This window comes from Trachypithecus francoisi, unplaced genomic scaffold, assembly GCF_009764315.1.
Source record: "Trachypithecus francoisi isolate TF-2019V2 unplaced genomic scaffold, Tfra_2.0 Lachesis_group17, whole genome shotgun sequence".
In the NCBI taxonomy this organism is placed as follows: Eukaryota; Metazoa; Chordata; class Mammalia; order Primates; family Cercopithecidae; genus Trachypithecus; species Trachypithecus francoisi.
Genome location: NW_022681462.1, coordinates 38,456,103 through 38,469,372, shown reverse-complemented (window position 1 = coordinate 38,469,372; position 13,270 = coordinate 38,456,103). Strand labels below are relative to the sequence as shown.

General features: G+C 45.3%; 1 protein-coding gene across 2 annotated transcripts in view; it reads right to left on the bottom strand.

The window, feature by feature from the left end:
• The window catches only part of SMYD1 (SET and MYND domain containing 1), a 44,585-nt gene that overhangs the window by 21,118 nt on the left and 10,197 nt on the right, over window positions 1–13,270 (bottom strand). For both annotated transcript variants that reach the window (XM_033175391.1, XM_033175392.1), the window contains exons 2-4: window positions 6,496–6,672; window positions 3,355–3,568; window positions 279–409 (exon numbers count right to left, since the gene is read on the bottom strand). In XM_033175391.1, the coding sequence (XP_033031282.1) occupies window positions 279–409; window positions 3,355–3,568; window positions 6,496–6,672 (522 nt within the window). The remainder of the gene's footprint in view (window positions 1–278; window positions 410–3,354; window positions 3,569–6,495; window positions 6,673–13,270) is intronic.

Sequence of the window (13,270 nt, the reverse complement as noted above, 5' to 3'; positions counted from 1 at the left end):
CAAGTTTTAAAATAGTAGTTAAAGGTTTATCTAACATATCTAGGCAGCCCCAAGAAACATACACACTCAGAAATGACCCAGGTTGAATTCTTTGATATCCTCCATGATGTCTTTCTCTCATTCACAATTATTCTGGAATGAGATTTCTATGTGCTATTCATTTAAAATCTATGCTAGTTGAGGTTTAGCAGGTTGACTTTGGCTTAAGTCAAGTGGACAAAACACCATAGGTCTCCCCATCCCCATCACCCCCCCTCCCCAGATAAAGACATACTCACTTGCCATTGTTAAATATGACAGTGCAGTTGGGCCAACAGTCATGGTTCACCAGACCCAGGTTGGGGAAGATGCCTACGCCCACGGCCTGCAGGCCTCTCTGATCACTGAGAGTAAAACCGTTGCAGTTAATCTACCCAGAGGAAAAGATGAAAGAGTCAGTCAACAGACATGGACAGAACACTATCCTAGCTGTTGAAAGGAATTTTAAGAAACAGAAGACCCAGTCTCACCCTGGAGATGCTTAGGGAGTCTGGACACAGAACAATTAGTCCCCTGTTCTCTGCATGACTCCAAATGACGCACAAGATTAGGGCCATGGGACAGTCCTATATCTGCAAAAATGCAGCCCTACCTTGAAAGTATTTTGTGGCTGTATTCTAAAAGAGTCAAAGACGGAAATGGTTTCCTTTTTCTGTATCTGGGTCTTACATGAGTATTCCTCAGTCTCTGTCTTGGTTTTCCTGTCTGTACCCTGCTTTGCACGCGTGTGTGTGTGTGTGTGTGTGTGAGAAAGAGAGAGCTTTTCCTTCCCCTATTTCCTCTGCCTGCTTAGTTTAAACTCCTATAGCTGTTCATAAAAAAAATTAACATCTCTTTCAATTATTTTTATCTGGTGAATACTGTTATATTCCCTGCTCACAATTTTTAAATCTGGTGAGTGCCATATTTAACACTTATCTCTGAGATTCAAGGCAAATCAAGTTGGTTACTACTGATGTGGCATCCAAGTGATTTTCTTTTTCTTAAAAGTAAATCGTTCTTTACAGAAACAGACTCCAAATATCTGCTCTCACAGTATGAAAAATGCATAAGAATAAATATAACCTAGAATACATTAGTAACTGCATGCAAATTTCCACTGCATCTGTAAATACATCTATGAATACATGCTATATATAACAGAAACCCAGTAGACATTTATTCCCTCACATGGATATTTGTCACAGATATGGAGGAGTGTCACTTTCTCCATTTATTCTCATCAGACATTTAGTAAGTTCATGATGTTAAGCCTGTGAGTACCACTAACAAGCTGTACTACTTGGAGCAAACTTCTTTCTTCTCTGAGCCCTGGTTTTCCCATCCATAGGTTGAATAAATTGGACTAGATGAGCTCCAAGGATCTTTTCAGCTCTAACCTTTGGTAATTATATGACCTCTAGCCCTGGTCCCCAGACCTATTAGGGATGCCCAAGATTGCGCAACACACCAATTCACCCCAAGGCTATAGAACATAACTGTTAAAAGTAAAAGCTTAGACCAGGCGTGGTGGTTTACGCCTGTAATCCCAGCACTTTGGAAGGCTGAGATGGGCAGATCACTTGAGCTCAGGAGTGCAAGATCATCCTGGGCAACATGGTGAAACCCGGCTCCTACAAAAAAATACAAAAATCAGCCAGGCATAGTGGTATGCATCTGTGGCCCCAGCTACTTGGTAGACGGGAGGATCACTTGAGCCTGGGAGATGGACGTTGCAATGAGCCATGATTGCACCTCGGCACTCCAGCCTGGGTGACAGAGTAAGACCCTCATCTCAAAAAAAAAAAAAAAAAAAAGTAGAAGCCCTGGCTCCTGAAAATACAGACTGCTTCTGGACTTTCCCTGGTTCTGGACTTTCCCTGGGCACAAGCTAACCATGTGGCTTTTGGAGGTCATGTAACCCCTCTGGACCTAAGTTTTCTGTTCTATAAAATAGAAATGCTGAAAGCATGGACCTTACCTTGTGTTGTAAAGACTGTGTGAAATAATACATGGGAAGCTGTGGGTTAATTTTGTGTGCCAACATGGCTGGTCAATGGTGCCCAGATATTTAGTCAAAAACTATAATATATGCTTCTGTGAAGGTGTTTTTGGATGAGATTCACATTTAAATTAGTGGAGTTTGAGTAAAGCAGAGTGCCTGCTAGAATGTGGGTGGGCCTCATCTAATCAGTTGAAGACCTCAAGAGAATAAAGACTCATCTCCCCTGAACAAGGAGTTCTGCCAGCAGAATGCCTCTGGACTTGAACTGCAACTCTTCCCTGATCTCCAGGCTGCTGGCCGACCTTGCAGATTTTGGACTTACCAAGCCTCCACCATTGTGTGAGCCAAATCCTTAGACTCAATCAATCTCTCTCCCTTTGTCCCCCAATATGGTGAAGACTCAAGAGATGTCAGTGTGATGTTTGTCCTCCTCCCTCCTCAGCCTGCTCACCTTCGCCACATAAAGTGCCTGGCCTACCAGGTGGAACACATCCATCCCACAGCCAGGACCTGAGCCTCCTCATCCACTGGGCTCTTGCCCCCACTTCCGGGACTGTTATGGCCTCACCTGGCTTTGTTGCTCCCACCCTAAAACCCTGACTCCCCTCTCTCTGGCTCACAGCCCCCACTGCTCCAGCCTCCACATCAATCCTGCCTGGCAGACCTGGAAAAAGGTTTCCAAAGTGACTGGTGGGCAGGAAGGGATAGTGATTGGGGGTCTTTATTTTCAAGGTGGAGAGGAAAAAGTATAAAAAGTGCAGATAAGTAAGAGGATAAATTACCATCCAAATCTATCATCCAGAGTTGGATAAATAAGTAAGATTTGTATGTGGGATGCCAATTCAGATAAAGCAGGAATGGCCTCATAGTAAACAAGGCCAGAAGACAGAGTCCAGGATGAGGGGTCTTCATTTCAAGCTCCTGTCCTCTTTCAGTCCTCTTGGCCTCCCCTCCCAACTCTGGCCTGGCAGTTTCTGGAAACTTCTTAGTTGGGCGATCCCAGCTGTCACCATGGCTCCTCCTTTATAAGGAATCATACTCTAGAATCTCTGGATTTTATTAGTTGGTTCATTTGAAGGCCTGTCCCTGGGCTCTGAAATGGAAAGGGCAGTAGGTGTTTCTGCTACATGTGGTAAACAGAAGGTGGTTTCTCCAGAGCCTCTGGCTGCCTGGGCTAGATGAGACCTTTATGGAAACAGAAATTAGCGTCCAGGGCGGACAGGGCTTCCGTCTTGTAGTTCACTTCTGAGGAGCCCCACCCTCCCCAAGCAGGAGGAGGGAAGGAAAGAGGAGACAGACAGGGAGGGTGGAGAAGGGACGGAGGGGCCTACCACTCCGAAGATGTGAGAGATGTACTGCATGCTGAACTGCTGGCTCTGGGGCGGCCAGTACTGCAAGAACGTGTCCATGTCCACCCGCAGCTCCTTCTGCTCCTCCTCCCCAAAGTGCTCCACGTGGTTCTGCAAGTCGTCCACAGACACCAGGCAGCCCTCCGTGAGCCCGGTGCCTTCTCTCTCCACCCGCCACATGATGCGCGCCGCCAGCCTGTGGGAAGGGCAGCATCAGGGGGGCACTACAGCTGCATTCATTCATTCAACACACATTTACTGGGTGTCTCATGCATGCCAGGCACAATGTTGGGCCCAAGATATGGTTTTAAACTAGATGGATGGAATTTATTCTATCGTGATGTTTCATATAGTGGGGGAGAGGTAAGTAAACAAGCACATTTTACACAGAAAGTGCTATGCAGAAAAAAGTAATACAGGGTGGCATGATAGAGAGTGACTGGGGTGGGGAAGCTAAGGTCTTCCAGGTAAGTGTCACAGAGGAGGCACATTTGAGCTGGAATTGGAAGGGGTGGAGGAGCTGGCTCTGTGACACTGGAGAAAGAGCACTTCGGGAGAGAGCAGTGAGTACAAAGGCCCTGACGAAGGAATGAGCTTGGTCTGATGGAGAAACAGCAGGAAGGTAGAGGTGGCGGGAGCACAGGGAGCAAGAAATGGAGACCAAATAAAGGTGGAGGTTTGGGCAGGAGCCAGGTCCCATGGGGTCTGGGGACACAGAGAGGTGTGGCGGCCTGGGTCTCTCTTAACATTGTGGCCTACTGTGATGGCCACTCTTACTGTTGTTTCCACTTCTTACTGTGTGAGCCTGGGCAAGTCACTTGACCTCTCTGAATCTATCTGGTGGCCAGTAAAATAGGGAAAATATTCCCTGCTGTGCTAACTTTCAGAGGTATTCAGAAGACAAAGTGAGGTAATAGGTGTCTGCATTATATGTGAAGGTGTTGGCATTCTTAATGATTGGGTAGCAAGAAAGTGGAGAAGGCCATCTAGGTGGGGAAACAGTGTGAGCAGAGGCCTCGAGGCAGCCACGGGCATGCCACGTGCAGGACCTGGCCTGGCTGGAGCAGGGCTCTGGGGGAAGAGCAGGAGGCCAGGTGGGACAGGAGGAGACCTGTAGAAACACAGGGACTTGAGTATGAGACAGAAGGGTGTACGTCACCCCAAAGGCCTCTTTGTTAACTATTAGGTGGCCTGTGATGAAGCTTATAACCCAGGGACACTTTAATGTTCCTGCCACCCACTGACTGCTCACTTTTCAGGCACCTGGGGAGGGGATGGTGGTCTAGGACAGATCCTGTTCCTGAGGAGAGACCTGGGCAAAGCAAAGGCCCCTCCTCATTTTGTTTGTTTTTTTAATTGAAATTTTAATTGAGATAATTGCAGATTTACAGGCAGTTGGAAAACAATACAAAGAGATCCCTTGTACATTTTGCCCAGTTTTCTCTAATGGTAACATTTTGGAAAACTAACATCACAGCCAGAATATTATCCCACCTCTGTTATTCAGATTTCTTCCATTTTGCTTATATTCATGAATATGTATGTGTGTTTAATTATATACAATGTTATCACCTATGTAGCTTCATGTATCCACCTGCGCAGTCAAGATACTAAACGGTGTCATCACCTCAGGGTCCTTTCTGTACCCCACCTCTTTTTGAACCATTTTAACCATTTTAAAGTGTACAGTTTGGTGGCATTAAGCACACTCACACTGCTGTGCAACCATCACCAACCATCTGTTTCCAGAACCTTTTTCATCTTCCCGATTTCTCCCGTTTGAGTCACTGAGTTATTTCTGGAGAAATGCCCCGCGTGGGACTCCAGGTGCCTGGAAACTGAGGTGTCTTCATAGGGAGCCCAGGGCAGCACTGGAAAATACAACTCAGCACATGGAAGATCTGCTGCCTCCAAATAATGAGGAAAGGGTTATGAAGCTCAGAGAATAGAGGTCAATGCATGATAGATTTCAAGTCAGTAACTGTCACAGGAGGTGCCATTTACTTTAGGTCTTGAAGCATATGTATTGTTTCAGTAGATGGAGCTAAGGGGCATGGAGAGGTTGACTGAGCCATTTCATCCTGCAGGTTCCTAAAAATCATCATGATATGACAATTCCATTCTGTACCTTAACTTCACACCCTACACACACAGTGAAAATGCTCCCAGTCACCATCTCCATCTCCTTTGCTCTGCAGTGCTGGCTTCCTGAGCATCTCCCTGCAGCCCAGCACCAAGCCTCCAGGACTTGGGAATCTCTTGCACTGGAGCTGCTGGCTTTGAGATTTCTGATGATAGCCACCAGGAAAGGCCGTTAGTTGCAAACTCAAATGCGCTCTCTGGTGTAACGTGTATGACCACAGGGAGCAGTGGTGCTGCTGTGACTTAGAAAGCTCTGTATTTTTTCAAAGGTGGCAGATACTACTCATCTCTAGCCTATTTTGCCAGATCTTCAGTTTTGTTTGTTTGTTTGTTTTTGTTTTCCAAGAGAAGTCAAAAATCCTAATTTTAAAATGTGAAATTTCCCAATTTTTAAACATTGGTGGATCAATTTAAAAACACTTGCCCCTCGGCTAGGCATGGTGGCTGACGGCTATAATACCAGCACTTTGGGAGGCTGAGACGGGTGGATCGCTTGATCTCAGGAGTTCGAGGCTACCCTGGGCAACATGACAAAACATCATCTCTACAAAAAATACAAAAATTAACCAGGTGTGGTAGTGCATGCCGGTGGTCCCAGCTAGTTGAGAGGCTGAGGTGGGAGGATCACTTGAGCCTAGGAGGTCAAGTGAGCTGTGATCAAGGCCTCTGCACTCCATCCTGGGCAACAGAGCAAGACCCTGTATCCAAAATACATAAATAAACTAAACACTCGGGAGCCCTACAGCAGAAGTCTGCAAGCCAGTTTCAGCCTGTGGCTGCAGTTTGGAATCACTGCTGTCAACAGCCAGTTCTCCCTCTTAGACCTTAAGGGAGTGAACAGAAGTGACCATATCCAGTCTTTGAGGCTCTTTCCTGACTTGCACTCAGCTTGGCTTCCTTAGATCTGGGAATGCCGTTACAGAGGCCATTCCAGCCTGACATTTGGAAATTCGAAGCACCACCATGGGGCCCAGCTCTCACCTGATGTTCTCATTGGGTACTTTCCCGTATCTCTTGATGGCAGAACACTCATTCTTGTGGTTCAACCAAGCATCTTTCTGGCAGGTGCGGTCGCAGTAATGGGCAAACTTGCACTGCCCACAGCGATGGAGCTTCTCCTGCCTCTTGAAGCAGGTGTGGCACACAAAATTAACAAGGCTAGAAATGGAGAGAGAAGACACATGATTGGGAGCACAGTGGAAAGGGCACCATGCAGCCAGTGGAACACGGCATTCTGGCACTGGGTTCAGCTGACTGGTCCTTGTCTGTCTAAACTTCAGATTTCCATCTTTCAAAATGAGGAATCTGGGCTTCCAAAGGCCCTTCCCAGCTATAACAATTCCTTTAGCAATTTTTTTCTTTTTTTTGAGATGGAGTCTTGCTCTGTCGCCCAGGCTGGAGTGCAGTGGCACTATCTTGGCTCACTGCAACCTCGGCTCACTGCAACCTCCACCTCCCAGGTTCAAGCGATTCTTCTGGCTCAGCCTCCTGAGTAGCTAGGATTATAGGCACGTGCCACCACACCCGGCTAATTTTTGTGTTTTTAGTGCAGACAGGGTTTCACCACATTATTCAGGCTGGTCTCAAACTCCTGACAAGTTATCCACCCACCTCTGCCTCCCAAAGTGCTGGGATTACAGACGTGAGCGCCCACACCTGGCCTACCAAATATTTTTGGTGGACACCCCCATGTGGAGGACACTTATCCTCTGCATATAAGCCCTTCAATTCAGGAAGGGTAAATTCATGACCTAAGTGTGTCAGGCACTGGGAATACCACAAATAACTAGAGAAACAATTGAACGTGCAGTGTGGTGAATACTATGACAGGGGAGCACAGGGAGGTCCTAGACTCTTTGGAGAAGACACTTGAATTCCTTATGATCCCCTCACCCGAAGTCACAGGTCATTGGCACTGTGTTGGAGGGGGCATTTTGGTGACATGTCTTTCTCATTGTTGAAATATAGTGTGCCCTTCCCCAAAGTACAACAAATCATAATGACCTACACTATGATGGGACAAGAGCATCATAGTATTATATGCAAAAGAATATCTATACACTATGATATATGTCACAGTCTGTGTGTTTTGCAACAGTAAGAATGACAGCGTTACTGATTTCGCTGTCATTGACATATTCTCCCAGCTCACAGCGAGGGTGGAAGTGATGAGGAGGAAAATTCAAGCCCATTCGATGGGTGAGGGAGAGAGTTGTGAGAAGATGAGGATCCTCACCCGGTGCTTCCAGCCTCTTAGTGTTCCCATTAGAGAGCCCTGTGGACCCCATGTTAAACCCATCGTTCAAACAGAAAAGGGCATAGGCTCCATAGGAAATGTATTTCGGGACATAGCCTGACATCCAGAGTGAGGGAAATCTGGTATGATGCACAGAATCTCTGGGCCTCAACCTCATGCTCCTGCAATGTGAGGAAGAGAAATCCCAACCACTGAAGCAAAGAAATAATGAAAACCAGTTCAATGATCTGCAGGGGAGCGCTGAGCTCCCGGGAAGCAAGTGGATGGGTAAAATCAGGTAGGAGTCCACAGTCTAAACAGGGAACTCAAAAGTATAAGAACACAGGAGCTTTTTAAATCGCAGAATTCTAGAGCCTGGAGGGAGAAACTTCCACAGAACATTCAAGCACAGAAATCCTTTGTGTCCATCCCTGGCCATGAATATTCTAATTCCCACAGTGAAAAGGAGTTCACTGTTTCTGAGAACAGTCAGTTCATTGTTGGCCAGTCCTAATTGTTGCAAACTTCCTCCTTGTGTTAAGCTTGAATTTGCCTCCCCAGAAAACCTACTACTGTACCCTAATTTGGCCTTCTGGGTCCTTGCCCAATGGAACAAGCCTGGTCAGATCAGTTCTTGAAGAATTTGAAGACCACTGCCTTGCTTCCCATTCATTTCTCTCCTCCAAGTTAAATACTCCCAGATCTTTAAACAATTCCTTGTACATGGTTTCTAGAATTCTCACACCTTTCTGGTGGCCTCTGATACACTTACAGTAATCCCTGTAGCCAAAGGAGGGTGGGTTTAGCTGAGAAATCAAGCAACATGTGCTGGCCAGTGCCAGGGGGTCAGGCTCACGGACCAGCCCAAAGGCCAGGCCTGACCCTTGAGCCTGACCCCTAGCACTGATCCCAGCATGGCATCTAGAAGGGGATAGACAGGTGCAGAGCCAGCTGAGGGCACAGCAGAGGTTACTGCTCTATGCTACATCCTGGGCTTCCTAAAGTCCAGGCAGTTTTCAGCCTCTGGCTGGCCAGCTCAACACACTGTTGTATCCCCATCCACTAGGAGGTGCATTGCTACTAATTTGTTAACAGTCATAAAGTACTCGAGGGCATGAAAGGTCAGTGTTTATTTCTAATTTAGAGCAGATTCAAGGTTATCCTCACAGTAACAGTTTCCTCACTCTTAAACTTGCCTTCCCTTAAACTTTCCTAGTGAACGAGGAGGAGTAGAATCACACTAGCATACTGAGAACTGCACAGGTTCCGCAGCCTGCAATAACTGGGCCACAGAGGGTGCACCCTCCCTGAGAAGGTCATTTGTCATAAGTGCCCCAGCAGAATAGAGCACATGGGGCCCACAGGGAACCCTGGCCACTTAGTGAACTCTCTAAACCCCTGCCGATGGAGAGCTATGAATTTCTTACATCTGCCTCAAGTCAGGATTGCATTTTCTTGCAGGAATTTGCAGTTCATTAGCAGGAACTGGACTACTGAAAAATCCAAGTAAATTGGATTCCAAGAAGGCTCCAAATCTTGTCTCCTGGCCAAACACAGGTGAGAGCTCGGGTGTCAACACCTCACAATTATGGTGCCCAGAGCAGAGTATACTATTCAGATGTAGTGCCATGCACACTTGCCGGATCTCCACGTTGTGCTTCTGTTAGTTTCTTTAGTGAAAACCTCACATTAATTTAGGGTCAAATGGCCGGGTGCAGTGGCTCACACCTGTAATCCCAGCACTGTGGGAAGCCGAGGCAAGCCAATCACTTGAGGTCAGGAGTTTGAGAACAGCCTGGCCAACATGGTAAAACCCTGTCTCTACTAAAAATACAGAAATTAGTTGGTCATGGTGGCACATGCCTGTAATCCCAACTACTTAGGAGTCTGAAGTAGGAGAATTGCTTGAACCCAGGGACAGAGGTTGCAGTGAGTCGAGATCATGCCACAGCAATCCAGCCTGGGTGACAGAGCAAGACTCTGCCTCAAAGAAAGAAAGAAAGAAAGAAATTAGGGTCAAATTATAAATATAGTCAGTAGAACCTCCCAAGCTTTCTCAAAGGTGCTTCAGTCAAACCAGAGTTTCCACTCTGTCTATACAGCATTGCATTTTCTAGACATCTTTATGGAGGTGTGATTGACATACAATAAGTGTTAAAAAGAAAAAATAACACTTTGATAGGTTCTGACATATGCATCTACCCACGAAACCATCATCACAATCAAGATAATAAACATATCCAGGCCGGGCACGGTGGCTTACACCTGTAATCCTAGCACCTTGGGAGGTCAAGGCAGGTGGATCATCCAAGGTCAGGAGTTTAAGACTAGCCTGGCCAACATGGAAAAATCCAGTCCCTACTAAAAATACAAAAGTTAGTTGGGCATGGTGGCACATGCCTATAGTCCCAGCTACTGAGAAGGCTGAGGCAGGAGACTCGCTTGAACCAGGGAGGCGGAGCTTGCAGTGAGCCAAGATTGCACCACTGCACTCCAGCCTGGGCAACAGAGCGAGACTCCATCTCAAAAAAATAAAATAAAAAATCAAAATAAATAAATAAGTAAAGAATACATCCATCAGCCTAAAAGCTCCTTTGTGACACTGAATTTTTAAACTTGAAGTGGAGTCTTCACATTTATCCCTAACTGATGGTTTTCAGTGTAGCATTCCAAAACGTCAAGGTCATTTTGAATTTTCTTCTGTCATCTTTTATATTGGCATGCTAATCTCTGAGTCATCTGCAAATTTCAGAGTATGTCTTAGGTTAGGAACGAGGAAGGAGGAGCAGATGTCCACATCTGGGGTATCAGGCTTATACCAGGAATACAAACCCAAGGCAGGAGAGAATGGGAGGAGAGCCAGGAGGTGGTCTGGAGAGGGAACAGTTAGACACAAGCACAATCACGCTGTCTGTCCCTTGTAACCTGTCACTTGTAACTTCATGCTTGTCTGTTCCAAGGTCGCCCATCAGAGAGCGACCCCACACGAGAACTACTCTCATATTTTACACCCAAATTGACATTTTAGAATAGCCTAGTACAATATCCTCATCTTTTTATTCATATACATATATTCACACATTCATATTTCATGTATGCATTAATATGTGTGCCTACCAAACAAAAACATTACTCTTCACAATTCTGTTTTATTGTTTTAAATTTCAAACACAAATGAAAATCACCTAGGTGAACACTTAGAATAACAAATTTTGAGTCTTCATCTTTACAGTCACTGCTTATTTCTAATCTACTTAAAAATGTGGGAATATATGGTATCACAAGGATTGGAGACACAGATTGTGGCCAACACAACCTGGAATAAAGTTTAAGAATTTACTTTTACAATGAACACATGTAGTTGAATCCACATGGCTGACTGTATAACCGAAGGTCCTCAGAATTAACTTCCAGGCAGAATACAATGTTTATTAAAAGATAGGCAATATTAAAATGTGCTAAAATGAGGTTTACCCAACAGCAGTTTTTCAGAACTTAGACTCTTACGGATTTTGGAGTGAGGAGAAGTATTTTATCCTTGACGTTGTTTAGAATTGCTGGTACATGGTGATAACAAAAAAAAGATTGACTTTTATTGTTTTTTGTTTTTTGTTTTGAGACAGAGTCTCGCTCTGTAGCCCAGGCTGGAGTGCAGTGGCATAATCTTGGCTCACTGCAATCTCTGCTTCCCAGATTCAAGTGATTCTCCTGCCTCAGCCTCCTGAGTAGCTGGGATTACAGGCACCCGCCACCATGCCTGGCTAATTTTTGTATTTTTTAGTAGAGACAGGATTTCACCATATTGGTCAGGCTGGTCTGGAACTCCTGACCACCTAAGCCTCCCAAAATGCTGGGATTATTGTTTTTCAATTCTGTGCAAAGACCCCTTACTAATGACTTTATTGTAGACATTAGGAATGGACCGCTCACACAACCCTGTCCTTACTTAGTCCATGCTGCTTGTGAGGTTTATTACAGCAAGTTTTCCTAGCCTGGCTCCAAGAAAAAGAATATGTCTCCCCTGGCATTTGCCTCCAAGCTCCCATGAACTAACTTAATACACTTCTACTAGGGCCTGATTAGAGAATAATCTATCTTCTATTAACTGTAGCTATATTATGTCCCTAAGAATAAATTCCAGTGACATGACCCTCATGTTCTCAAAGTCACTAATAACCACCATGACCAGGAGACAGAACCTTAAGGTGCTGCAAAGCAGCCTTCACCCAAGATTGGGTGACAGGAAGAACATTACACTTATATAATCATTTTATCAGGCTTTGGATCAATTCATGTTATGTCCATGAGATTCTTTGCTATCAAAGAATTCATGTTATCTCATGAGATTCTTTGCTGTAATAAACTTCAAACACTTTTCATAAAAAGAAAATGTGATCAATGATTTCTTTTCCCACAGTGAACTTGGGTGGGTTCCAAATATGAACCACCAAATAGTTCCTTCAGATCTATTTTATATCCCATTCTGTAATTTTGCTAGGGCCTAGAGCCAATTTTTAAAAGCTGGTGAAACCCAGGAAGCACTGAATTATCTTTCTTAAATTTAGGCTTCCTTTGGGATTAAGCTGACCTTCTCTCTATGCCCTCAGCTGGTGGTAGGGCTTAGCCACAAGACTGGAGCTGGGGAGAAGGAGGATGCAGAGTCAGACTTCTGGAACTTCAGTGTGCACACACATCACTAGCAATTTTGTTAAAACTCAGGTTCTGACTTAGTATGTGGGGTGGGGGCTGGGATTTTGCATTTCTAACAAGCTCCCAGGCAATACTTATGCTTCAACTTTGAATAGCAAAAATGTCGAGATGAGAGAAAACCCAAATCCTGCTCCTTCTGGTGGGATACACCGAGATGTGTCAAGTAGACAGAAAAGGGAAATTTTTTGTTTTATTTCAAATCTAGTCCAAAATTTTTTTAAGCCTGTCCCTCTGGTTCCCATCTCCCCTCCTTGGCATGGGGTTGGGTGTTATGGAAGGTCAAACCTAGAGTTGATCAGAGCTGGGTTCTTCTCCTGACTCCAGTATCTACTGGCTGTGTGACCTTGAGCAAGTCTCCTGACTTCTCCAAGTTTTTGTTTCCTCATGTGAAAATGGGAATAGCAACACCTAGATCTTGCTATCTTTTAGACCAATGACCAGTACTTTTGAATGAAATATACTATTTTTAAAAGTTCAAGCAAGATGAAAATTACAAAGAAGTTCTGAAATCTCACCACTCTCATAGTGATTTTAGGGTTAAAAGAAATCACACGTGTAAGGTGGTCAGCACAGAGCCTGTCACTGGATAAGTGCTCAGCGGACATCAGCCCAAGACACCCATCCTGCCTGTCACTCAGAGAGGGCTGGGCCAGGTTGATCGCCAAGTTCCTCTCATCCCCAGCGCCAGCTTATTCCAGGAAGGAAGACAGCCCAGCTACAGGAGAACATCGTATGGGGACAAGGGCACTCCCCTGACAGAAATGCCCATCCTGGCCAGGCACGGTGGCTCATGCCTGTAATCCCAGCATT